General features: G+C 36.9%; 1 protein-coding gene across 2 annotated transcripts in view; it reads right to left on the bottom strand.

The window, feature by feature from the left end:
* LOC126175591 (ras-related protein Ral-a) overlaps positions 1-25,213 on the bottom strand; it is a 31,010-nt gene that overhangs the window by 4,606 nt on the left and 1,191 nt on the right. The window contains exons 5-6 of one of the 2 annotated variants that reach the window (XM_049922453.1): positions 21,751-21,925; positions 17,138-17,254 (exon numbers count right to left, since the gene is read on the bottom strand). In XM_049922453.1, coding sequence (XP_049778410.1) covers positions 17,138-17,254; positions 21,751-21,925 — 292 coding nt within the window. The remainder of the gene's footprint in view (positions 1-17,137; positions 17,255-21,750; positions 21,926-25,213) is intronic. The other variant, XM_049922454.1, reaches the window with a different exon arrangement.

The following is a 25,213-nucleotide window of genomic DNA, read 5'->3' as shown; positions in this document are numbered from 1 at the left end:
ATGATGAGATTCTGCACAGAATCATAGAGGAAAGGAATATGTAAAGAACACTGACAAGGAGAAGGGACAGGATGATAGGACATCTCTTAAGACCTCAAGGAATAACTTCCACCAATCAAACCAGCCAGAAGACTGAGGACTCAAAAATTGTAATGAGGAAATTCCGTACTTTACTAACCAGATCAAAATCTTTAGAGAAGAAATGAAGTAGTTGTAATACTTCACAAGTGAATGGCCAGATGTCAATATCCAACAGCGACAATATTTTACCAAGCTATTATGTTGCCATCATCAATGCACATGATGGCAGCATGGTCACATGGGAAAATACTGTGGCCACTGGACACTGACATCCAGCTGTTCTCCAGTGAACTATTTCAATGTGAATTATGTCAGGAGAAGATGAAGAATCAATATCAATATTTTTGATTCTTCTGTAAACTAAAAATTCATCAGCGAAACTAACTACAACTTACGAAACAACAATATAAATTACCTGAATGAAAGTTTGAATTGTCCACGGGTGTACTGCCGGTCCATAGTGTCCAACGGGCACAATATTTCGACAATCAGACATGTCGCCATCGTCAGGTGCACTGACGAACTGAGCTACTGAGGGTGGGCGGCCATCTTAAATCCCCTCCCCTCGTGAGGCGTTCTCTCCATGATCCGTGCTCACGCATCAGCCGTCGGTGAGACGCTGGCGTCAACGACTGTGGTGGCATCGGTGTATTTGCCTCGTCCACTCTAGTCACCCGTTCGTTTCCTTTGTTGTGTGTTTTTTCAATTAAAAAGACGCTTAGCAAAGGAAACGAACAGGTGACTAGGGGCGGATGAGGTAATTACACCAACGCCACCACAGATGCCAACGCCAGTGTCTCACCGACCGCTGACACGCGGGCACAGAGAGAACACCCTGCGAGGGGAGGGGATTTGAGATGGCCGGCCGCCTGCCCTCAGGAGCTCAGTTCATCAGTGCACCTGATGATGGCAACACATCTGATCGTCGAAATATTGTGCCCATTGGACACTATGGACAGGCAGTACACTCGTGGACTGTTCGAGCAAGAAATATGCCGAAGAAACTGAAGAATGAATGGAAGTCATTTGGAAAACATATCTCTAGATGTATTTGTGATATTAACAAGGTAATTGTCTAAATGAAAACTGCAAAAGAAAAAATAATCTTAATTTACACTACAAGTGATATCAATGCAAGTGGAGATGCTTCATTTTATTATGTTCCAACAACTGCAATTTAACTTCCAACAACAAAAATGTTAGAGGGTAAAGTTTCACTGTAAACTATGAATTAATTGCTGAAGCACTTGGCATTCATTAGTGACAGGGTAAGCCCCACTGAGGCAGCTAATGCAATTTACACGAGAGAAAGGTACCACTCCACAAATTTCTTACCGAGTAACACATGGAAAACAAGTACCCAATGGTATTTCCAGAAGACCACACACAGTCCTTTGATCATTCAAAATGGAGAGCACTTAGCTTTAGGTGGTTATAGGCTTGGTGTACCTGGCATTCCAAAGCTGGAGGCTAGGTGATGTTTTCAGTTCTCCACTATCATAAATTCTGGGCACTCTTCCATGACAACTGTTGAGTAAGAATACGAAACCCTGTCTTTGAATGTGGGGATCATGCAAAGGAAAATGTTAGAATCGCATAATATTGCTGGAACTATAGGTAAATCAGCCCAGTCATGTCATAACCTGCAAATTTAACAATGACACATGGTACATAATGTTGGGACAAACTAAATTAGATTTATTATTCAATGGTTGTAAATGTCCTGCAATGATGCTGTTGAGGGTTGTGACATCAGCAACTGAGCACCGGCCTGGAAATCACTGCTTCAGCTATAAGGCTCGTATTTTTAAATTCACAAGAGGTTTTGGGCTAACAATTGTCCATCAGATAAAATTACTGAAAACAAAAGAACAGAAGTGCACTAAAACGTAATCTTTACATATGCTCGGAATGCATAAAATAATGAAAACTATTGAGGACAAACTTTTTTATAAAGTTTTATAAATCAAATAGCAGTTTCACTAAATACAGTGAAAATTAGAGAATACTTTGCAATACTGTGGCAACAACTAATAAAACAACCACCTAGGAAAGAGGCACGATCTAAGAAGCAGAACACCCAAGTTGTGCTTTGACCGCGAGTGCTGTGTGACTGGGTAGAACAGAGGCTACCACCGCAAGTGAGTTCAGAGCACATAGTGGCATGCACTGAGGGAGCTAATTAGTTAACCTTGGTGTGACTATACTATGGCCATCTTCTAGGATGACTAAGTGAATAGCACAAGACTGACTAACTAGCCCAGCCATGCACATGTCAACTGACAATTTTAAATGAAGAACAGAGAAAATATTATAAAGTGATGTAAATGAAACAAAAGGTGTGTAGTGAAGTATAATAAGACAAATTTTAAAAGATTAATGAACACATTAAAATTAGGACACAAAATGAGTGGGTGATAAAAACACCAAATAAAAAGCTAGTAACTTAAGGAGACGTGTTCAGAAGAAAACCTAAATGAACAAGGAAGGTTTCGCCATATGCCTCACCAAACAACCATTCCAAATTAGCCTATCACCCACCAACAAAAACTTGGAAAAATTTTTTGTAGGATCCTTTAAAAAGGTGGTCTATCTGCTAGGGTTAGTAAATAGCCTAGGAAAGTGGAGCCTACCTGTGTCCTAAGCATCCAATAAAGTTTGTTACCCAACTGAAACACCACCAACTAGAGAATACAATCACTATGCTCAGTATCTATCAGATTCAATGCAGTGATTGCCCATCAGTCTATATAGGCCAAACTGCACACACTTAATATACAGAGAACAGCAAGATCTCAGCAATTCAAGATCAGCCCCGTTAATCACCTGAAAAACAATAGTCACTCTATTTTAGATACCAAATAGATTGCAGTATTTTACATCTTCACCTAACGGCCATGTTTTAAATATTTTACAGGAAATTTAAATTCTCCTCAGCATTAACCATGATCCACTGTACACTTTGAATGAACAAATGCTTTCTTAAGCACAGTGCCCTAATGAATATTTTTTTTTTCTTGAAGCAGTGTCCACATTATTTACTATTAAAAACAGTCTTGATCACGATTTATTTATCAAGGTGACCGGTTTTGACCACTGCTGTGGTCATCTTCAGACTTAAAACTTGTATACAAAGCTATAATTAGACGGCTACATACATTAAAAAAAATACATAAAGTTATAAAGCAATAAAACGATAAATTATCATTGAGTAGGAACCTATTTCTGTTGGAGAATCACTACTGGAGAAACCAGTGCATGTCTTACTATATATGAGGCACTGAGAGCACAAGCGGACTAACCCACACTTTTTGTGAATTTGAGGTATTGACATGTTGTGATAACAGTATACGAGTATTATGCAATGCATGTTGATCTGTTTGTTTATCTGAAGGTTTGTCTAATGTAGCAACGTAAACATTGCTGTTGCACTCAACCGCCGATAGATACCGTTGAGAGCAGGGGTGGACTATGCGTCATAGTCCATTTGTGCTCTATGCTCTCCGTCCACTGCCATTGCGCGTGACGCCGGCGAACGAAAGACTTGTGTATTTAGTGTGGAACAACGTATTGGACCAGTGACCACGTGGACGTGTATTTCAGTTGATCAGCATGGCAGCCCCTGCGAAAAGTGTGGAGGAGCAATTGGAAGGTTAGTTTGTATTGTGTTCCATTCCTTTTTTGCGGATAACATTGTCGATTGTACACTAACGCGTTCATATGCAAACACGTCTAGATGTACCGTATCTCGAATGGTGACGTTGTTCAGAAAATGCAGGTTGTTTTCCATACGAAAACAGAATGACATACAAACAATACTTTATGTATTGCTATTTTGTGTAATCAAGTAACGATCACTTGTAATGTTATGTGTACAACAATGTTTTACCGCCCGCCGAGTTGTGTTGAGCAATTGCTTCGCCTGTGGATACCAATGCACACGTTGACCATTACTGTAGTGTAGTTAATATTACATTGAGGGATGGATATTGTTATTACAGAGATGTTTGCGTCCGATGGGGACGTGCCGGGAGACGCGAGCACGGCTGCAGCAACAACTGTTCCAGAGGACGTGCCAGAGACGAACGACGATGCCGTGGTACGGAGCCGAGGAAAGAAGCGCCTTAGAAACGAAGATAAATGGCTTCGTAACGTTAGGAAAGAACGGAGAGCTCTAGGTCAAGAGTATGTAAACCGTAAGGGTAACCTTGTACCTCGAAAGGAATTGCGGAAAATCAGCGAGTGTACGTGCCGGTATGAGTGCCACAAACACATCAACGAAGAACAGCAGGAACAAGTGTTCAATGAGTTTTATAATTTAGGCAGCCACGATCTGCAGTCGGCTTTCCTGTTTACCATGATTAAAGTCGTTGATAAAGCACGGTCTTACGTAGGTCAGCAACATTCACGTAGGGAGAAGACGAGACTGTATTACTTGCTCAATTCAAATGGGTCTGAAACGAGGGTGTGCAAAAGATTCTTTCAGAATACTTTAGCCGTATCTGCTGGAAGAATCGATAGGGTACTCAAGAATAAAGGGGAAAAAGCCACCCCTCCTCGTGATGGTAGAGGTAAAGGTGAACCTGGTAATAAAACACCTCGCCACAAAGTTGATGTAGTAAAACGTTTCATAGAAAAATTCCCAGCGTATGAAAGCCATTATGCGTATCATAAAAATAACGGTAGAAAGTATTTAGGACCAGATTTAAATTTATCAGTCATGTATTCACTGTACTGTGCAGAGGAGCAAATGCCCGTTTCTCATTTTATTTTCCGCAAAATTTTTTACGAAAACTTCAATTTGTCATTTCATCCACCAGTGTCCGACTCTTGTCGAACATGTGATGCTTTGCAGGTAAAAATAACAGCTGCCGATAATGATAAGGAGAGGACGGAGTTAATTGCAGAACGTGAATTCCATCAGCAAAAAGCTGAGTATGCACGGGCAGGTTTACATAGTGATACATTGCTTAGCAAATCAGATGGTAACGTTACAGTGATAACATTTGATTTGATGAAAACTTTGCCTACACCGATCATCTCAACTGGAGTTTGCTATTACAAACGTCAGTTGTGGACATATTGCTTTGGCATCCACAATATGCACAATGATGATGTATACATGTTTCTGTGGCATGAATCCATTGCGTCGAGAGGGCCACAAGAAATTGGTTCTTGTTTGCTATACTTCATACGCAATTTTGTCAGGACTGAAAAACTAATTATGTACTCTGATCAGTGCGGAGGCCAGAATAGAAACATAAAGGTTGCTGTACTGTGCCAATACATTGTCAACAGCTCAGAGTTCTCTGTGAAGGAAATAGACCATAAATTTTTAGTTAGCGGACACTCGTACCTGCCCTGTGATCAGGATTTTGGCTTAGTTCAGAAACGAAAAAAGTATTTTCCTAATATTTACCGTCCTAAACACTGGAATGATGTGGTAGTGAGTGCCAGAAAAAGGAATCCATTCAAGGTAATTAATATGAATGCGGAATGTTTCTTTTCAACAAAACAACTCGAAAGAAACATCACGAATCGAAAAATGTCTTCTGGCAATTGTAAAGTACAATGGTTGAACATACAGTGGCTGCGGTATGAAGCAACCAACAGATTCAAAATATTGTATAAATACTCGAACCAAAACCAAGAGCCATTTCAGGAAATTGATGTGGCCAAACGAACATCCACATGCATCAGCAATCTCGAACTGCTTTATCCTAATGGAAATTTAATTACAGAGGCAAAAAAGAAGGATCTGCTAAGTTTGCTTCCGTATGTACCTCCACTTCATCATGATTTCTACAAAACTTTACAAACGTCATCAAATGCTGTAGAAACATTGCCTGTGGATGATTTTGAAATGTAACACAATGCATAACATTACAGAAACCAATGTAAAATGGTACATGTAATGTGTACAATGTATACTAGTAATGAATACTATTGTCACATGCATCAGCGTACTAACGGACCTGTCATTGAGAATGTTCAACTACTTGGAGCGAAAATGGACTAAGCCACAACAAAACTGCTAATATTCTACTATATAGTACTTTTGTAATTTATCTATGTCAAAATATTGTTCAATAAAACCACAGTTACATCATATGCATGTTACAAGGCTGCAATGTATCACAAACATACATTATTTGTGGGCCCGTATTAATGAGACCTGTTTCCTCCATATTGACTTCTCCGGGGTTAGTCCGCTTGTGCTCTCAGTGCCTCATATAATGGAGGCTCCGCCCACTTATGACGGCATGATGTCATTACTAACCAATGAATTATAAGTCGAATAACAATGTAAAATTTCTTAGTTAAAAGAACATAGTCAAGAATTAAAAATAAATACACACTAAACTTAGCTTATTAAACAGCTATTGTCAATTAAGAAGCATTAAAAATATTTAAATATGTAGGATAAATGAACTTCAGTTTGGCAGTGCATGGGTTGCCCCCTCAAGGCCTGTTAGTGAACCATTGGGAACCACTGGTTGCGATGGTGAAGTTGGACGCTGTTCCAAAGATGAGGTAGCAGGCTTCTTTCCACTGAAGTTGTTGTAAAGTTGATAGGCGAACTAGTGGTTGCCATGGTGAGGACAAACACCTGTGCAGAGATGTGGCAGCAGGCTTGTTTGTAACGAAGTTGTTGCGAAAGTGGAATGGCGAAGATGGTCACGTCAGACGATGTATTAACGAGCACCAACTTGTCTTTATTGAAACGATTTTCAATGAATAGGCTGCAATAATCTTTAGCTGACATGTATACTACATGCTGCAACAAAGGTCTAAAATATAATTTAGCTCCAGAATTGAGCAATGCAAATATTAAATGTGTGATTGCTGACGTAAAGATTGCTGCAAAACATGCACAATTTAGTATGTCTGAAATATGTGACATTGCACGTAAAACTAAAAATGTCATTACTAATGAAAAACAAAAATAACCATAATAATGAATTAAAACTTGTAAAACAAATCAACCAGAAGTTAATAACTAATAAAGCCATTGCAATCAAGGCAGATAAAGGGAATACTCTTGTCATTCTTAGTGAAGATGATTATGTTTCTAAGACTTTACAATTTTTTAACACTAATGGAATAACTGAGGTTAATAAAGACCCGACTACAAGATTTCAAACAAAAATTAAAAAGCTGATTGATGATAGTGACTCTTTACTTTCACCTAAAGATAAAATAGCACTTAAAAGTTATGAACCCCACTTTACCTAAGTTGAGATCACAAATCAAATTACACAAACCAAATTTACCAATTCGTCCAATTGTTGATAATACAAACAGTCCCTCTTGTAACCTGAACAAAAAGCTTAATCAAATCTTAAAATCCTTTTACATCTATGAAGAAAATTATAGTATTAAAAACAGTTTTGAATTAACTAAATTAATTTATGATGTAGATATTCCAAAAAAAACAGGTTCGCATCGTTGGACATCAAAAATCTTTACACGAATATACCTATTCAAGAGTATCTCTATTATTAATGATAACTTAACGTATCACAAAATCATGAGCCCTGAAGAAATAGAATAATTCATTGAACTTTTAAGAATTCCTCTAGATTTTAATTATTTTTCATTTAATAATAAAATATACATACAGGAAGATGGACTTGCAATGGGGAATTCCCTGGCTAGCACTATAGCAGATATCTTCGTCAATTATGTTGAAATTCAATTTTTCAAAAATAATCCAGAAATAACAAATAAAATTATATACAACTGAAGATATGTTGATGACAAACTACTATTATATAATGGTTCTAAAGAAGAAATTTATGCTTTTGCTAACAACTTAAATAATTTACATCTAAAACTTGTATTTACAGTACAACACGAAAGTAACAATAGTATTAATTTCCTGGACCTCACAATTGCAAACAAGAATGGAAAACATAATATTTCTATTTATAGAAAACCCACCTCAACTGACATGATAATAAATGCTACATCATGCCATCCATTAAGATACAAAATGGCATTTTTTAAAACTATAATACATAGGATACTGAAATTACCTCTTCAACCTGATGCAATCCAGAAGGAAATTGATACATTAAAACAGATAGCAGTTGCTAACAATTATAATTCCCATCAGGTTGATCTGTTACATCAAAAATTACAAGAAACAAATGGTGCTGTTATAAATTCCAAGAAGGGATTTAGAAGAATGACATACATGGGACCTATTTCAGATACAATAAATAAATTATTTAAGAATACAAGCATGACAATAGCATTTGAAACCAATAACCCCCTACAGATGAAACAAACACACAACTGGGGACTCAAATATGTACCAAAAGTCAGGCGTTTACAAAATAATATGTAATGACTGTCAAAAACAGTATATTGGCCAAACTGGCCGTAACTTTCTAACACGTTTTCAAGAACATACTACCGGTACTGCACGTACCAAATCAATATTTGGTCAACATCTTTATGGATGCAATCATTCTGAGGATTGCATTTCTAACAATTTGAAAATATTACATACTGTGCCAAAAGGACTACTGCTAAATACTTTAGAAGAAATTGAAATCTTTTCACTTCACAAAAATAATCCATTATCTGTTTTAAACGAACAACTTCAATTCAAAGAAACATTTCTTCGAGCTTTTTGATGATTTGCTTTATAATGTTCACTCTTCTTTCCCTTTTTTACAAAAAAAGACTTTTAGGAAATATTTTATCTTCACATTGTAATTTTATTTCACCAAACATTATTTTATGACTGTTTTAGAATTTTTGCTTATATGCTTTTAGACTGCATATCGCTAATTCACATCCTTTTATTTTTGACATTATGGCTCATAGTATTATAATTTTAAATTCCTTCCATTTTCATTATTTTTATTTGTTTATAAGACTGGCATACAACTTAAGGAATAGCAATGCCTTTTAAAAATTGTCACATGTAATTTACATACGAACTTCATAGACCATATTTCATAAATAAGGACAACTACTTCGTATTGTATTTGTGCAGCATGTAGTATACATGTCAGCTAATGATTATTGCAGCCTACTCATTGAAAATTGTTTCAATAAAGACATGTTGGTGCTCATTAATACATCGTCTGACGTGACAGTCTTCACCATTCCACTTTCGCAACAACTTTGTTACAAACAAGCCTGCTGCCACATCTCTGCACAGGTGTTTGTCCTCACCATGGCAACCACTAGTCCGCCTATCAACTTTACAACAACTTCAGTGGAAAGAAGCCTGCTACCTCATCTTTGGAACAGCGTCCAACTTCACCATCGCAACCAGTGGTTCCCAATGGTTCACTAACAGGCCTTGAGGGGGCAACCCATGCACTGCCAAACTGAAGTTCATTTATCCTACATATTTAAATATTTTTAACGCTTCTTAATTGACAATAGCTGTTTAATAAGCTAAGTTTAGTGTGCATTTATTTTTAATTCTTGACTATGTTCTTTTAACTAAGAAATTTTACATTGTTATTCGACTTATAACTCAATGGTTAGTAATGACATCACGCCGTCATAAGTGGGCGGAGCCTCCATTATATATAGTAAGACGTGCACTGGTTTTTCCAGTAGTGATTCTCCAACAGAAATAGGTTCCTACTCAATGGTAATTTATCGTTTTATTGCTTTATAACTTTATGTATTTTCTTTAATGTATGTAGCCGTCTAATTATAGCTTTGTATACAAGTTTTAAGTCTGAAGATGACCACAGCATGTTTTTAATAGTAAATATTTGTAACACATTGATCACTACCACTCCCATAATGTATTCAACAGTGTCCACCTTCATTCCTTCTTTCTAGTTTCTGATAATTGTGTGCTGGATATGTACCGGTACTTTTAATGGCATTATTAATCACTAATATTGCACATTACTGGAACTTTGCTACACATACAGCTACTAAATGGCATATGCTTATTACTTAATGGAAAAAACCTTGTGTTTCAGTTTGTGTTCTGCACACTTTTAAGAATTTTACTTTCAACAGAATTCTGCATACTTAATGGTTTTATTAACTTATGGTGTACCACTGGCATGCTGCTACATGTAGAGCCACTAAATAGCTTGTGCCTGTCACTCAGGGCAAAAGCTTTTTCTCCATTACATTTTATTCTATGCAGGTCTCCAAGCTGCTAGCTTTTTATTTAGTGTTTTTTTTTTTTTTTTTTTATCGTCTATTAGTTTGTTTCCTCATTTCGATGTGTTAACAGTTCTATTAAAATGTGTCTTATTGTACTCTAATGTTCTACATTTAATATTCTGCATTTCAAGTTGTCAATTTACATGTGAATGACAGGACTAGTCTGTCTCATGTCTTTCACTTCCAGCAGTGCTAACAGACAGCCACAGTATCATCACAACAAAGTTAACCATCTCAGCTCTATCCTTTGCATGCGCCACTCCATGCTGTGCGCTCATGCGTGGTGGTCGCTTTCATTCTACATGGTCCCGCTGCACTCGAGATCACAGCACACGACTTGTGTGTTCTGGTTCTTATCTTATACCATGTCTCTTAACCTAGGTGGTTCCTCTGTTTATTATTATTAGCCTCCACGATACTGCAATATATTCCCTCTCATTTTTCACTGTATCTAGCCCAACTGCCTTTAGAATTTTACAAATGATAGTCCTCATCAGCTGTCATTATTTTACATATACAAGCACACGTAAAGATTATTTTTTTAGTGCACTTCACTTTTTTGTTTTCAGTTATTAGCACCTTATGATGGCATTTGTTAACCTGAAACCAGTCATGAATTTAAAAATAAAACAACTGAAGGATTGATTTTCACATCTGAATGAATTAGATTCAAAACATATCAAAGTAACAAAAATAGTCTTGAAAACTCGATAACATACGAACAGCCATAAGAAGGTGAAGCCAAAGACTGACATTAAGTTACCTAAGGTAATAAGACAGCAATTAATGAAAAGATATGAAGGCAATTAATTAGTGCAACTGGAACAGCTATTTGCAGCAGCCCAAGCTTCCAAATATATAAAAGGAGGAAATGCATTTGGTCTCAATAGAATGGCTGAACAAATTTATAACAACTCAGGAATGTGCTGAAGTACTTTTATCACTACACTGATCTCAAGGGATATCAATATTTTTCGAGCTGTGGTAAATATGTACCACACAAAGGTATAACAAAGTTCAAATTTGATCACAAGTAGCGGGTTTTACAATTATTTTAAAAGATATCAGAATATGGAAAAAATTAGTTTTAAGATAATTGTGACACACATTTATCAATGAATTTGATGTAACGTCACACACTAAAGGAAGTACGCTATTTTGTAAAAAATGACATTTCAAAACCTTGACTTTGTACCCAATATAGGTCAATTATTTCAAAAAAGAAGACAGCAACCAGCCCCTATTGATAATACTATTTATTTACAATAATAGTGCCATAACTGATTTTGAGCTCATGGGTTCATCTTCAGATGGCTGTTCATGTCAAGATGCATATCTGTTGAAGATAACATAAGTTTTTGTCTATTTATTTCCCAATTTGTGAAAGGTTCTTGGGATTGTGTTGCCCTACAATATCACTGTTAAATAGAGTGAACACAAATAGAAGTTCATGGTTTAAATTAAACATATGTGCCAGTAAAATTTTAAATAATCACTAAATATGTCCGGTCTTGTGAGCTCTAAATTCTTTTAAGCAGCTGGTCCTCAAAGCGTTAAGTTTTAAATGAGAGTCGAGTGCTCTGTGACTTAAACCTGATATTAAGTGTTTGTGTGGTTTTCACAACATAAATTGGAGTACCACTACTGTATTATCTCTTGTTAGGTTCTTTATTATGGCATAACGCCATGCATGCCAGAAGATGAAAATGTGCACTTGAAATCAGCGAACAGTTGAAACTGGTGAACAGTTTGGACTGTAACACTTCGTTTCAAATAAATTGACTGTCTCTGTGGAAAAGATTAATGAAAGCCAAATTGCTTTAGCAAACAAACAAAAATAATTTCATGTTCTGCAAGGCACTTAATGCTTGACAGCCAAAATCATAAAAATAAAATAAAATCAGAAAACTAACAACAATTTTAGCCTTCTAGCAAAATAAAACTTCTGGCTACTTGAAGTGGGAGAAGGTACTGCTCTTATGCTACTCAACTATGCATCCATGTGAGCCCACTGGAAAGTGCTCAAACGAACCTAATGCAAACAATTGTGATGTCACACTCATTGTAAGCACTTTGTTGTTATGAAGTACTGCACAGTCTCTGTCCTAAAGCCTTTGACACATTTTGCTGTTGATGGACGTTAGAGTATCGGTTCTTACCAGCCAAAATTACAAAAAGTTAACTGAAACCTAGAACACTGAAAAATTCACGAAATTCTAAAAAAATTCCAGGGCTTTTCCCAGGGCGTATAAACCCTGAATGAAACTGTATCTCAATCAATAGAATGGCCATGACATTGAATGTACAGTAGGCAGCTCAGGAAAGACTGCAAGTGGTGAGGCAGGGAGAGGGGGAAACTTTTTTCCCCCACTACCTTCTGCCCTGCGGCAGACTGTGGTCTGTGTTACTAGATGCCCAAAAGACACTGTCTTACTACTAGACTTCAGTGTCAGTTTTACTGTGTTTCGTAGTCTGCGAACATTCTAGTGCAACATGCATAAAAACCACCACATCCTTCCACTTTTCACTGTGTACTGCATTTGTGTGTTTACAGTGTGTAGTGTTGCCAACTGTCGCTGTGTGTTTCTCCTTCGTCTTGTGCATGCTCGCTGCCATCCCCCCCCCCCCCCCTCTCCCCCCATTTTCTGCTCAAATCGTAAATGGTTCATGGAAAGAATGATTGCCGGAAATCCTCCATGTACACGCCAATTATCTCTAACTTTTTACTCACACTGTTTGAATGAGATATACATAGTAGGAAGTAATATATTTGTTGACTTCTTGGAAATTTAACAGCAAAGCACACTGTGATGCAGATGCCTCTCTTGCAGCATCTGCCACTAGAGTAGATTGATACTCTCCGTAACACTTCCATGCTTGCTAAATGAACCTGTAATGAAATTTACTGCCCTTCTTTGGATCTTCTCTACGAGCAGTAGTCAAGTATAGATTGAAGGTTTGTTGACGTACTGTATCTCCTGAGCATTTTTTCAATGAATCTCAGTCTAGCATCCTTCTTTCCTGTGATTTATTTTGTGTGGTTATTCCACTTTAAATTGCTCCCAACTCATGTTGATTCCTACAGGAGATTTTCAGTCCCCAAAATCATCATAATATGCGAGCATAAAACATGTTCCAAAATTCTACAACAGACTGACATTGGAGATACAGGCCTACTGTTTTGTGCATCAGTCTGACAACACTTCTTGGAAACAGGAATGACCTGTGCTTTTTTGCCAATCATTAAGAACACATCACTCCTCCAGAGACCCATGGTACACTGCTGCTGGAAGAAAGTAAAGTTCTTTTGCATAGCCTATGTAGAATTGTACAGGCACCCTGTCAGGGCCAGTGGCAGTACTGTACATGCTTTCCTTTTATCCAGGCCGACAAGCTGCCACATGTTACCAGCAGAACAAACAAGCAGCTTCAATCCCATTCACGCCAAGCTATGCCCAGCGTAAGTCCTGTTTCCCACTGTGCTATGCTATGTAGCAGTTTATTCCATACGATTTTACTGTATTGCTATGAGAAGGGTTAGGAAGTTTATGTCTTTTATTGAGCAAGTATCACAAGACTGGGTTCAATCAAGTGTGTATTCATTTTGGATTATTGTAGACCACAAAATGGTGGATTTTATTTGTCCTTTTTCCCTTTTAGGCATATTTAGGACTTATTTGTTTATTTCAATATGAACAGTTTTCTCTGCAACTTCACTCTCTTTGAACTAGTACTGACTATTCTCAAATAAAATCATCAGGTCACATCTAATACATGTTTTCTGTAGTAAGTGGAACCCTCTCTGAAAGTCTAGATTCTCTGCACCTAAGAACCTGTAGATGTCTATATACTGCAATGTCAACTAAAGATACATTTTGGAAGTCTTGTTTCTGTAACCTTAGTGTGTTTCAGCCAAATATGACCCCTGTTATGCCAATTTTAATTACTTTTTTCCAGGATTGTATGGTAGGTTTGTTGTATTCATTCTAAGTGGCCAGAATATAATATTCTAAATCCCCAAATACATTTTACCAATGCAAAGTTTGTTTTTCGTATTATGTTAATCTAAAAATAAAAAGCTTTTCTTTCATATTACACTTTCTTCACAGTACATTGCATACACTAGAAGGTAGTTTTTAATATCCACTGAGCCATACATTTTTCCTGCCTCAATCAATGTGCCCCGGTAGCTGAGTGGTAAGCGCAACAGAATGTCAATCCTAAGGGCCCGGATTCGATTCCCGGCTGGGTCGGAGATTTTCTCCGCTCAGGGACTGGGTGTTGTGTTGTCCTAATCATAATTATTTCATCCCCATTGACGCGCTAATAGCCGAAGTGGCGTCAAATCGAAATACTTCCACCAGGCGAATGGTCTACCCGTCAGGAGGCCCTAGTCACACGACATCATTATTATACCTCAATCAATGTTTGCCTAAATTTAAGAAGCCTCAAGTCCTTTGCATACATTTCCACACACTTGTCAGCCACTAAGTCTTTGTCCTCTTTCCAAATATTTATGGAATGAGGAAATTGCCGGTCAAATTTACAAACATATCAATGCACTCTAGGTTCTCTAATGTATGTTTAGTAACTCTTTACACAATTTGCTTTGCGAGACACCAACAGATTTGGTTGAAGCTGCCTCAAACATATGAAAGCTTTCCCCCAGCTGGATTTAGGCTCTGTACCGTGACTGGTATACATTCCCAATTCCTAAATTTTGCCTCAGTCTCCATTAAGTTTGGGTTTGTTCATTTTGCTGCTCCCCAGTTATAATAAATGAGCAGCAGTGAAACTACGTACACGAACATATAGCTGACTAGTCATGTTGGACTGACCGCACAACCTGTTGTCAGGTTCAGCAGGCTGAACAGGTCCCATGAAGTTTTCCAGGCCTCGGAAACCCAAGTTGTCCTGCTTTAACCATTGTGCTTCAGTACATATGTACTCTTGTTTCCACTGTGGCAGCTTGAGCTGCTTTAATGGTTGTGGTGGAGATAGAAGCAGTCAGGCTGGTACTGTCAGAGTACATCTAGGTATGATTTTTATAGATCATATTACAGGCATTCATTCTTAATCTATTGCACTGCTATGAATACCAATGCTTTGGGTGTGGCATTTTAAGAATCTGGAAATGCAGAGTTCAACAATCATCTGTACCTTAAGTTCGAACTCTATGTGCTGTTTATTTTTTGTTTTTAATATTCCAGGCACGATCCAGTTAGAGCCTTGAATGTTCAGTTTACACTGAAGAATGGAAAAATCAACTGGAAAATTTCTATCATTGTGACTACCTTCATTCTCTATTTTCATTGTAACTTTGATCAAAAGCTCGCACATCTGGATAATGCCTTGAAAACACTGAACGATGCAGAAGTAACACATGCTCTTGCTAAGGCAAAATAGAAAAAAAAATTCATTAGTTAACTCCAATCAATCACCTGTGTTAACTGAAATTAACATTGTGTGCACCAGTGGTTCCTCCCTACTGTGAGAAGTAGGACTGTTACTCTACTCTTTCCATTAAAAAGCAACCAAGTGGAAAGCAACAGAAAGTGAAAAACTTTAAAGTTGTCAGATTTTAATTGATGAATCTGATGACTATCTTCGGACGAAATACTCCCGAGGCAACCAAAATGTCCAAAATTTATAACCACCACCAGCTCTTCAACTTAGCAGAGTAGGAGGAATGTTTGAGTTGAGAAATATAATTAAGGAATAAATTCCTAGAATACAGTTAAACACTGTTCACATGTTTGCAAGAGACAATCTGAATAGTCAGTGAGTCATAACACTTTCAAGTTGATCTCTGTGGTCTGTACCTATCCCTTTTGTTACAGAGCTCCAAGCAGTTACAGTAACAATACATTTGGTTTTGTGAGTTACAATATACTTACCTCCATTTACTACTACAAGTGGGTTTATCCTCAGCATGATGAGTACTGAATTATCCTTTCACTTTCTAAACTTTCATCATATTCAGGCACACTGTGTGCTCTATAAGTCTCTCTAATTATTCGAGGAGTAAAATTTTCTATACTCTTAATGCCTAACGAGGTATGTATTCCTATAATGGATGACAACAAATGCACTTTAGCACTACTATACAGTCATTAACAACCTTCAATATCCCCTCATTCTTTTCTGCCCTTGCTGAGTGTTCATTTGAAAGCATTTGACTATTTGTACCCCTGTGACCAATGCCCAAACTGGATATGGCTAGGAAATCAAGCCGTGTTCTAAAAGAAGCTTCAAATATGGATAATTGGGGTGCGCGCGCGTGCACGCACATGCAAACGCGCGCACCCACAGAGAGAGAGAGAGAGAGAGAGAGAGAGAGAGAGAGAGAGAGAGAGAGAGAGAAATCCAAAAATCTGAGTAAGCCAAGTACTAACCAACTGACATATGCAGATGATAGATGTGAGCAAATAATAGTCATGCAAAATTAGCATGCATTCTGAAAGCTATTACAGGCAACTTGAAGCATGTCAAAATGCAATAACGAAGCAAAGCATGCAGTCCACCACATGGTTATTAACTGCAAATATTTAACAGAAACTCAAGTTTTGTGGCTTGTAGAGCAATGGTGACTATTTCTTTTAGTCTCCCTTGAAATATTGGCCATGTTGAATTTATTATTTTTTTTCCTCACTCACAGAAAAATTATGAATAGTAAGGCTACTTTTAAAAATCCATCACTATATTAAATATGACATTTTCAGTGTCCTTGGGGAGTATGCAATACCCAGTTATGAATTAATTTACCCAAAGAGGAAAGGTCTATGCAATCAACAGGTTAGTTCACCCTAAATTTCACATTCTTACACATGCCTCTGACTTCTTAATGAAGCTAAAACTTCTAACAACATATCCTATCTGTAATAAATTTTTTTCCAACCTAAAGAATTACACATTTGAGCTTCTTCCTCTTGTTTTTGTCTTTCCCTCGCCCATTGTTTGTCTTATTATCCTCCATCTTCCGAGATCGGATTTCTCGCATCAGGTCGAAAAATACCTGCAATGTTGCAGGCATGTAATCAGAAAACGGGTTCCAAAAATAATGCTGTAAAAAATAGCCTCACAGCAGACAACAAATTAGAATATAAGCTTCAAATACTAAATGTGGTTGAAACTCAAACTTATTGGCTATCTCTTAGTTCACTGTAAGAGGTTTGACAATATTAAACAAGTGGCAGTTTCTGCAACACATCAATGCAGCAATTTTTGCCCTGAAGGTTTGAGCATAGAAATGTGTGTTCTGAACAATGTATTTGAAAAAGTTTCTCCACCCATCTTCTGTAGATGATGGCCTACAGTTTAACATCAAAACAGCCTATTTTCCTAAGTAGTTAGCAGTGATGTGTGCATCTCAAAAACTGTACATACAAAATGTAGGCATGCTGGAAGCTTTATATTATGGTGTCCATTAAGAGACTGAAACAAGAAACGCAAAGCAGAAATACTGGTAAGTGAAAAAATTCAAAACTTGACAACTTATCAAATTTTACTAGTGATATGTGACAAACAACAGTGACAAACCCATAAAACTGAAAAATAGTTTAATCTGGTGTTATATCTCTGTACAAAAATAGCCTTTAAATAAAACATAACAGACATTACACACCAATAATAAGTAAACCCTTATTAACAATAAGAGCTGGTCACTCAGAAATGTTTGTAATTTCCTTGTTTTATCGAACAAGCTATACTAAGCATACAATTTTGCTTGCAAATTATGATACCAAATTATTCAACTGTTGTTCAAGATTCAGCCATCATCAACATTTTTATCAACTGTTCATGAAACCATTCAAAAAAAAAAAAAAAAAAAAAAAAAAAAAAAAAAAAAAAAAAAAAATCAGTTTTCTCTTACTTTAACAATGATTGAGTTATGAGTTTTGTATCATGTTACGTAAGCTAAACAAATTCGTTATTGACAACGTAAAAGAAGTAGCAAATTTGTGCAACACTATGATCTGCAGAGTAAAGCAAATTTCTGCTGGGATGAAAATTTCACATATCAACCAGCTAAAGCTCTTTGATAGTGTGTTCATTTTTTGCCAATCTTCTTCCACTCTTCTGAACCAGATGTTAGTTTCCGTTAACAATTCTCGTTATCTTTTTCTTTCAATGATCAGATAGATCACATACAGTTTTTACCTTGCAGAATAATTTCTATTATATACAAAACAAGGACCAGACACTATCAGCAAAAATTTACTGCCCGCTCTCAGAAGTTCCCCATAAATAGTTTCCTACCTTCCTCTTAGTCCTGTCTCACTATTCATCAATTACAATCTTCAACATTTTTCATACATTACTACAAGAATCAGACTCATTCATTTCCAGAAACCATATCTGAAATTAGAGTGGCTTGAACGTCATATGCATCAACCATCATGTAGTACAAGATTACTTTTTATGAACTGACTACTTTGTAAAAATTTTCAAATAACAAAAATAAGAAATTATCTTAACTATCCTGCTGTGGACAACATGCAAGTGTGCGTTCAGCCCTTTCTATACAACTGAACAGGACATGCTGTTATGACGTCAGATATAATTTCTGGGCTATTTTTTTGTGCGTCAGATGTCGCACTGGAACACCAGAATTTGCTATTTTCCAGTTTAATATTTTTCTGTTGCTCTACAACATTTGGTGTTGCATTTTACACATTCTCGAGTCTCACCCGCACACTTACAAACCTTCTCACACCAGCAATTTTTCCAACCATTTTCATGATTTTGTCTTGCTTCAAGATGACTGACAAATATTGTCTGACAACAATTCTTCTAAGTGCATCCAAACAGATATGTCCATTACATGTCATAATTATTCTGATTACCAAATAAAATTAAAACACTATTTTCTACAGAAAAATCAGAAAACAGCTGCGGATGGAGGATTAATGTGGTAGTGCTGCGAATGCATTGATGAAATTCTGCTAAATGCTGCAGATAATAATCAGAGAAATTAAATGAAGGATTGCATAAAAATTGATAGACCAGGAAACCAACACGATATCAGTGTGGAATAATGGTAAAGGTATACCTGTTGTGGAACACAAAAAAGAAGAGAAGATGTTTGGGCACATGTTTAAATCATAAAATTGTAAAAATGAAGAAGAAAAGGTCACTGGTGGTAGAAATGGTTATGGATCAAAGTTGTGCAATATATTTAGCACAAAATTCATTTTGGAAATAGCATCAAAAGAATATAAAAGGGCTTTTAAACAAATTTGGGCAAATAATATGGATAAGACATCTGACCCAAAGATACGGATTTTACTGGAGAAGATTATACAAAATTAACATTTTCCCCTGATGTTACAAAATTCAAAATGGAAGCTCTGGATAATGATATAGTGGCTCTAATGTCGAGGAGAGCATATGATATTGTAGCATCCACAGGGGGTGTTAAAGTTATGCTGAATGGAAAACTTTTGTCTGTAAAGGACTTCAAAGATTATGTGGAACTTTATCTAAAAAATAAAGAAGACAAGATGGGTAATCCTCTGAAAATAGTGTATGAACAGGTGAATGAGAGGTGGGAGGTGGCAATAACTATTCAAGACAGAGGATTTCAACAAGTATTATTTGTGAACAGCATTGCTACAACATAGGGTGGTAGACACATGTTTCTGATCTCATTGTAAAGCAATTAATTGAGACACTGAAAAAGAAGAATACAAATGGTACCCAGATCAAACTCTTCAAAGTGAAAAATCACATGTGACTCTTCGTAAACTGTTTTATTGTGAATCCGACATTTGACTCACAGGCAAAGAAAAAATGTGGCTACACAGGCAAAATGTTTTGGATCGAAATGCCCACTTTCAGATAAATTCATCAACAATATGCTGCAATCTGGCATTGCTGTATCTATTCTCTTGTGGGCAAAAGCCAAAACTGATTCTCTCTTGACAAAAAATTGCAGCAAAAAGAAACAAGACTCACAAGCATACCAAAACTGGAAAACACAAACCACATGGGAATGCAAAATTCTCTGGATTGCACTCTTATTCTTGCCGAGGGAGATTCAGCCAAGTCATTGGAAGTGTCTTGCCTCGGTGTAATCGGCAGAGAGAAATATGGCTTCTTCCCACTTGGAGGCAAGCTGCTGAATGTCTGCAAAGCTTCTTACAACCAGATTATTGAAAATGTGGAAATAAACATCATTTGCATTGTTGGGCTTTGGTACAAGAAGAAATATGAATCTATGAATGATCTAAAAGACCTTGAGATATGGAAAGATAATAACGACAGATCAGGACCAGGATGGAACACACATCAAAGATTTGCTGGTCAATTTCTTTCAACACAATTTTTCAAACTGGAAACTACAATGATGCTTACCTCCATGTGTGCATTTGACGATATGCAGTGCCTCAGAAGATTTGACTCAGTTACTCAAATCCTGAAAGAATATTTCAACTTGAGACTGACTTAATATAGAAAACGCAAGGTGTATTTAAAAGGAATGCTGTAAGCAGAATCCTTGAGGCTGAGCAACCAAGTGAGATTTATTTTCGAAAAATGTGATGGTGTCCTTGTTGTGGAGAACAAGCAGAAGAAAGTAATTATTGATGAACTAAAATAAAGAGGATATGATCCTAATCCAGTAAGGCAGTGCAAAATCAAGCAAGACAAAGAAGCGTTACTGGAGGAGGCAAACGATGGAGATTTCTCAGGATGAGGTGACAGGATATTGATAAGCTGTTTGACTATCTCTTAGGGATGACAATGTGAACTCTTACTAAGGATGTACTGTTGGCAAAGCGTAATGAGAAGCTTCAAGAATACAAAATTCTGCAGGCAAGTCACCATCTGACCTGTGGAGGTAGGACCTGGATGTTCTCTCAGAGGATAAAGTAGAATCAAAAGAGAGAGAAGAGGAAACAATAGATGTAGTTGGTAAGACCGTCAAGGGCAAAAAAGCTGCCTGAAGCACAAAGCTTGTGGTAAATAGACAGAAGCCCAATGTCAAGGAAAGAAAAAGAAAGATGAGGATACTCCTGAGGATGGTGTGAATGACAGACCACTGCATGAACGAGGTGGAGGATCCCCAGAGGGTCTGGAAAAGAAACTCGAGGAGAAATGTAAAGAGACCTTGAAACAAACAAAGCAAAGTGTTAAAAACAGCGACAGCAAAGTTGTGGATACATGCTCAGTGGCTTACGACTATGTATTGTGAACAGAACAGGAGCTTCTTTGCTGTGCCTTAGCAGAATGTGCTACAGATGCTCCGTAATAGAATTCATTAGTGCACAGCATATTTAATTAAAAAGCTGGTGTGGACATTGATGGTTTAGCTATACAACTTAAACATAAAATACTGCAATACACATTGCAATATATAAGAAATATCTGAGCCTTCATTTGACACACTTCAGTTTAAAAAATCATCTGTTAAAACATAAGCTATTTGGATAACATTAATTCCATAATTGTATCAAAACAACATGGTACTCCAAAGTAAACACAAAAATTTTCCTTACACAATGAACTTACTTTGTCGACATTTTCACGTGTTTTTGCTGAAGTCTCCACATATGGGACACCCCACTGCTGTGCTCTAGTCGTTGCATCTGCTAATGAGACTTTCCTCTTCTCATCTAAATCACTTTTATTGCCAACAAGAAGAAAAGGGATATTTTCATCGTTTTTCACACGAAGTATTTGTTCCCTGAAATATACAGGAAGTAAGACAAAGTCCAAAACAATTGTTCTCCCACAAGAGGGAGTCCACATATCTGAAAAGAAACTGTTTAGGTTTTACAATACTTAAAGTATCATAAGAAAATAAATACATAAAATATACCTGAAAAGAAACTTCAGGTTTTAATACTTGAGAAAGCATTGCAAGAAAGTAAGTATATAATACATTAAATTGTTTCCACAGTACAAAGATTGACTACTGAGGGAAACAAATAGTTTTAGATCTTAGAAATAAAACAAAATACAAAAGGATGAAGTCAAAAGGCACCTTCTGAGAATTTGTATGTTTGTATGTATTTATTTGTCAGCCAAATAAATATTTATGTTTGAAATGTTTGGATACTACTTTTCCCCTTTTTTCTCAGTTCTCCTTTCTCAACAGTGTTAAGTATTTACTGTATGACCCTCATCAATAAAATCCATCATGAATTTTACTTTGGTTATTACTATCACTGCGGAATCCTCAATGCTGTAACTGTATTTCTATTCTATAAGCAGAACAGTTATTCATAACTTTACTTTTACCACACATTATAGACTAATATGTGCATCAGCTTGCACAACAGACAGAACTCTGAACAGCCAGAAGTTTGGTACCAACATGTACAGACAAACGACTACATGTGACATTTAATAACTGCTATCCCAATCAATTTGTAGGTATCAGATTTTTATTACCCCAACACGTTTTGAGTTGAAAAACATCACTGGGCAACTATAGAACTGCTAAAACATTGACTTATGCATACAATGACTTTACTATGGTGTTCCTGTCTTTACATGCAATATAGAATGTAATGTTTACCAGTATGATTTCTTCTTCCAGCCTGCTCCTAACCTTCCACTACTTAGTTGATTGATTTTCTTCTTCTTCTTCTTCTTCTTCTTCTTCATTTTAAGCTTCAAGTTACAGACTCCTACCCCCATACCAATGCAACTTCAACAAATTTCGGTCCATCACTGAACATGTGGTGCACTCTGACATCACAAAGCAGGCTTCCACCACCACCACCACCACCACCACCACCACCACCACCACCACCACCACCAAATTGCTGTTCAATATAAAGCATATGAAACTGACATCCTTTCCACACTCCATGGATAGGATCTCTGAGGCCAGCTGCCAATCTACATAAGAAACTAGCAACAACTATAGTTTTTCGACTTCCAGATTTGAAAAACCCCACGTATCCAGACATGCTCTAGGGAATAGTGATATGACCCTAACTGCTCACATCACATACTAAAGGTATGGCAGGCAACACTGATATAGACCTCAGGTTTCCGAGCAGGAGATGCAGCCGTCTATAATTATAACAATGATTGGTCTTTAAATGTTCAGAAATATACTACTGGACAATGAAATTATTAAAAAAATCATGGTGTTCTTTGACGATAATATCAATTTGTGATAACTGGATTATGTCAATTCAAACCAGTTTGCGAGGATGCAAAAAAATAATGATCACAGATTCAATCATAGTTAAAACAAGTAGCAGACAGGTTCACAATCGTAAAGTGCAGCCAGTCTACAAAGGCTACTGCTTACAAAACACTTATTCAATTTATCATACAATGCTGCCTGGGTACATGGGACACACATTAAATATTGGTCAACCAAAAGTTGTGATTCCACCCGTCTGTTTTAACTTTTCTGTGACTTCATGTGCCATACTTTTTCTTTTTGAGTCAGGTTGTCTAAATGGCATGTTTTAGTATTTGGTGGAGGACTGATGTTGGATGTTTAGGTTACGAATTTGTGCATTAGGCATCTTAGTGAGTCATTTGACACTGTCAGTCATGTGTGTGAGGTTATCATTGGCAAAGAGGGTGCCAGTTTGCAAACGAGTTACTTTCGTTTTACGTAGTGTGGGTGATGGATTCATTCTTGTGTTTTGTATAAGTAATGCTGTTTCTTATGTCTGAGAATTTTCGTTTTTGACAAACAGGGCAGTTTTGGAATTGTGTTTGGGTTCATAGTACCAAGGGCTTCGTTTGAGCTATGTAGACCAAGTTCAATTTGCAACACCGGACTTTTGAATTTTGTGTAGGTTCCTTGTATCGAGGGCTCTATTTGAGCTACAAAGATATGGAAGATTTACAATACCAATGGTTTTAGTTTTTGCATTTATTGAATGTGTTAAATTTTGTATACTTTATTTTTGAGTTAACACTAATAATTGTCACCACCCAAGATACCTACATCCCACAGTTGTCCCCTTAATTTCCATTTCCTTGCTGGAGTTGAAATATTTCGCATGTTATTTGTGTTTCTTTACGGGTTTAATAAGGTGTCATGGTTGAAATAAGGGTGCCAACCATTCTTATGGCGTTATGGGTCAAAGCAGACTGGTGGAATCACAACTTTCAGTAATCTCACAAATAGGACTAAAATGCAACATTTAACATACACAAAGAAGGCATCATGAATGGACACACAGTTGTCTAAGGAGAGACAAAGACACACCAAAAACCCTAAAATATATTAATTACAACACAAACACAGGCCTCTAAGCAGTTATTATTCCTGGATTCCATGAGTGAGTGCAGAAGAAAATAGCTCTAATGTGTGGTAGAACACCAAGTAGCTTATCCATTGCCATTCACTTGACATCTATGTGCACCAACATATGTCACCTCCAGAGAATAATCCAAAGGGCACAAGACTGATACAGAAACAAGCCATACACTTCTATAAGATCAGAATAGTTCTTCCTTGGTGAAAATCTATCCAAAAAAAAAAAAAACCAAAACAATCTCTCTCTGTGTACTATTTCTGTCAATGAATACGAACAATGTGAGCAACAGAGAGGCAGGGTGGTCAGGAGAAAATGAATCATTGCTAACAAAAGAAAAGTCACAGGTAATTGTGTAACAACCAAGTAGCACAGACAAAAGGTCGAACAGAAAATCTCCTAGCACGAAATTTCCAAGGCGCTCAAAATTACAACTGGGATACTGAGAAAGAAATTCATAGCTAGTTTCCTTCACCTGTGAATAGAAAAAAAAAGAGGGGATTATATCAGGAATGGGTGATACTCTAATCAACTATTTAAGATTAGTCTGACACCAGATGGTAAGAACTGAGGAGTAAATGCTGGCGTTTCATCAGTTGTTATTGCTTGGAGGTAGGTAGTATCCTATAAAGCAGCATACCTTGTCCTGCTTTGCTCACTGATTACATTACAGTTTTGTTAAATAGTCTATTTCTGTTAGTTTGCGATATATAAACTACCAATGAAAAGCTCCAAAA

This window comes from Schistocerca cancellata, chromosome 3, assembly GCF_023864275.1.
Source record: "Schistocerca cancellata isolate TAMUIC-IGC-003103 chromosome 3, iqSchCanc2.1, whole genome shotgun sequence".
Lineage (NCBI taxonomy): Eukaryota > Metazoa > Arthropoda > Insecta > Orthoptera > Acrididae > Schistocerca > Schistocerca cancellata.
Note: the sequence above shows the minus strand (reverse complement) of the source record. Positions and strands in the feature narration are given on the sequence as shown.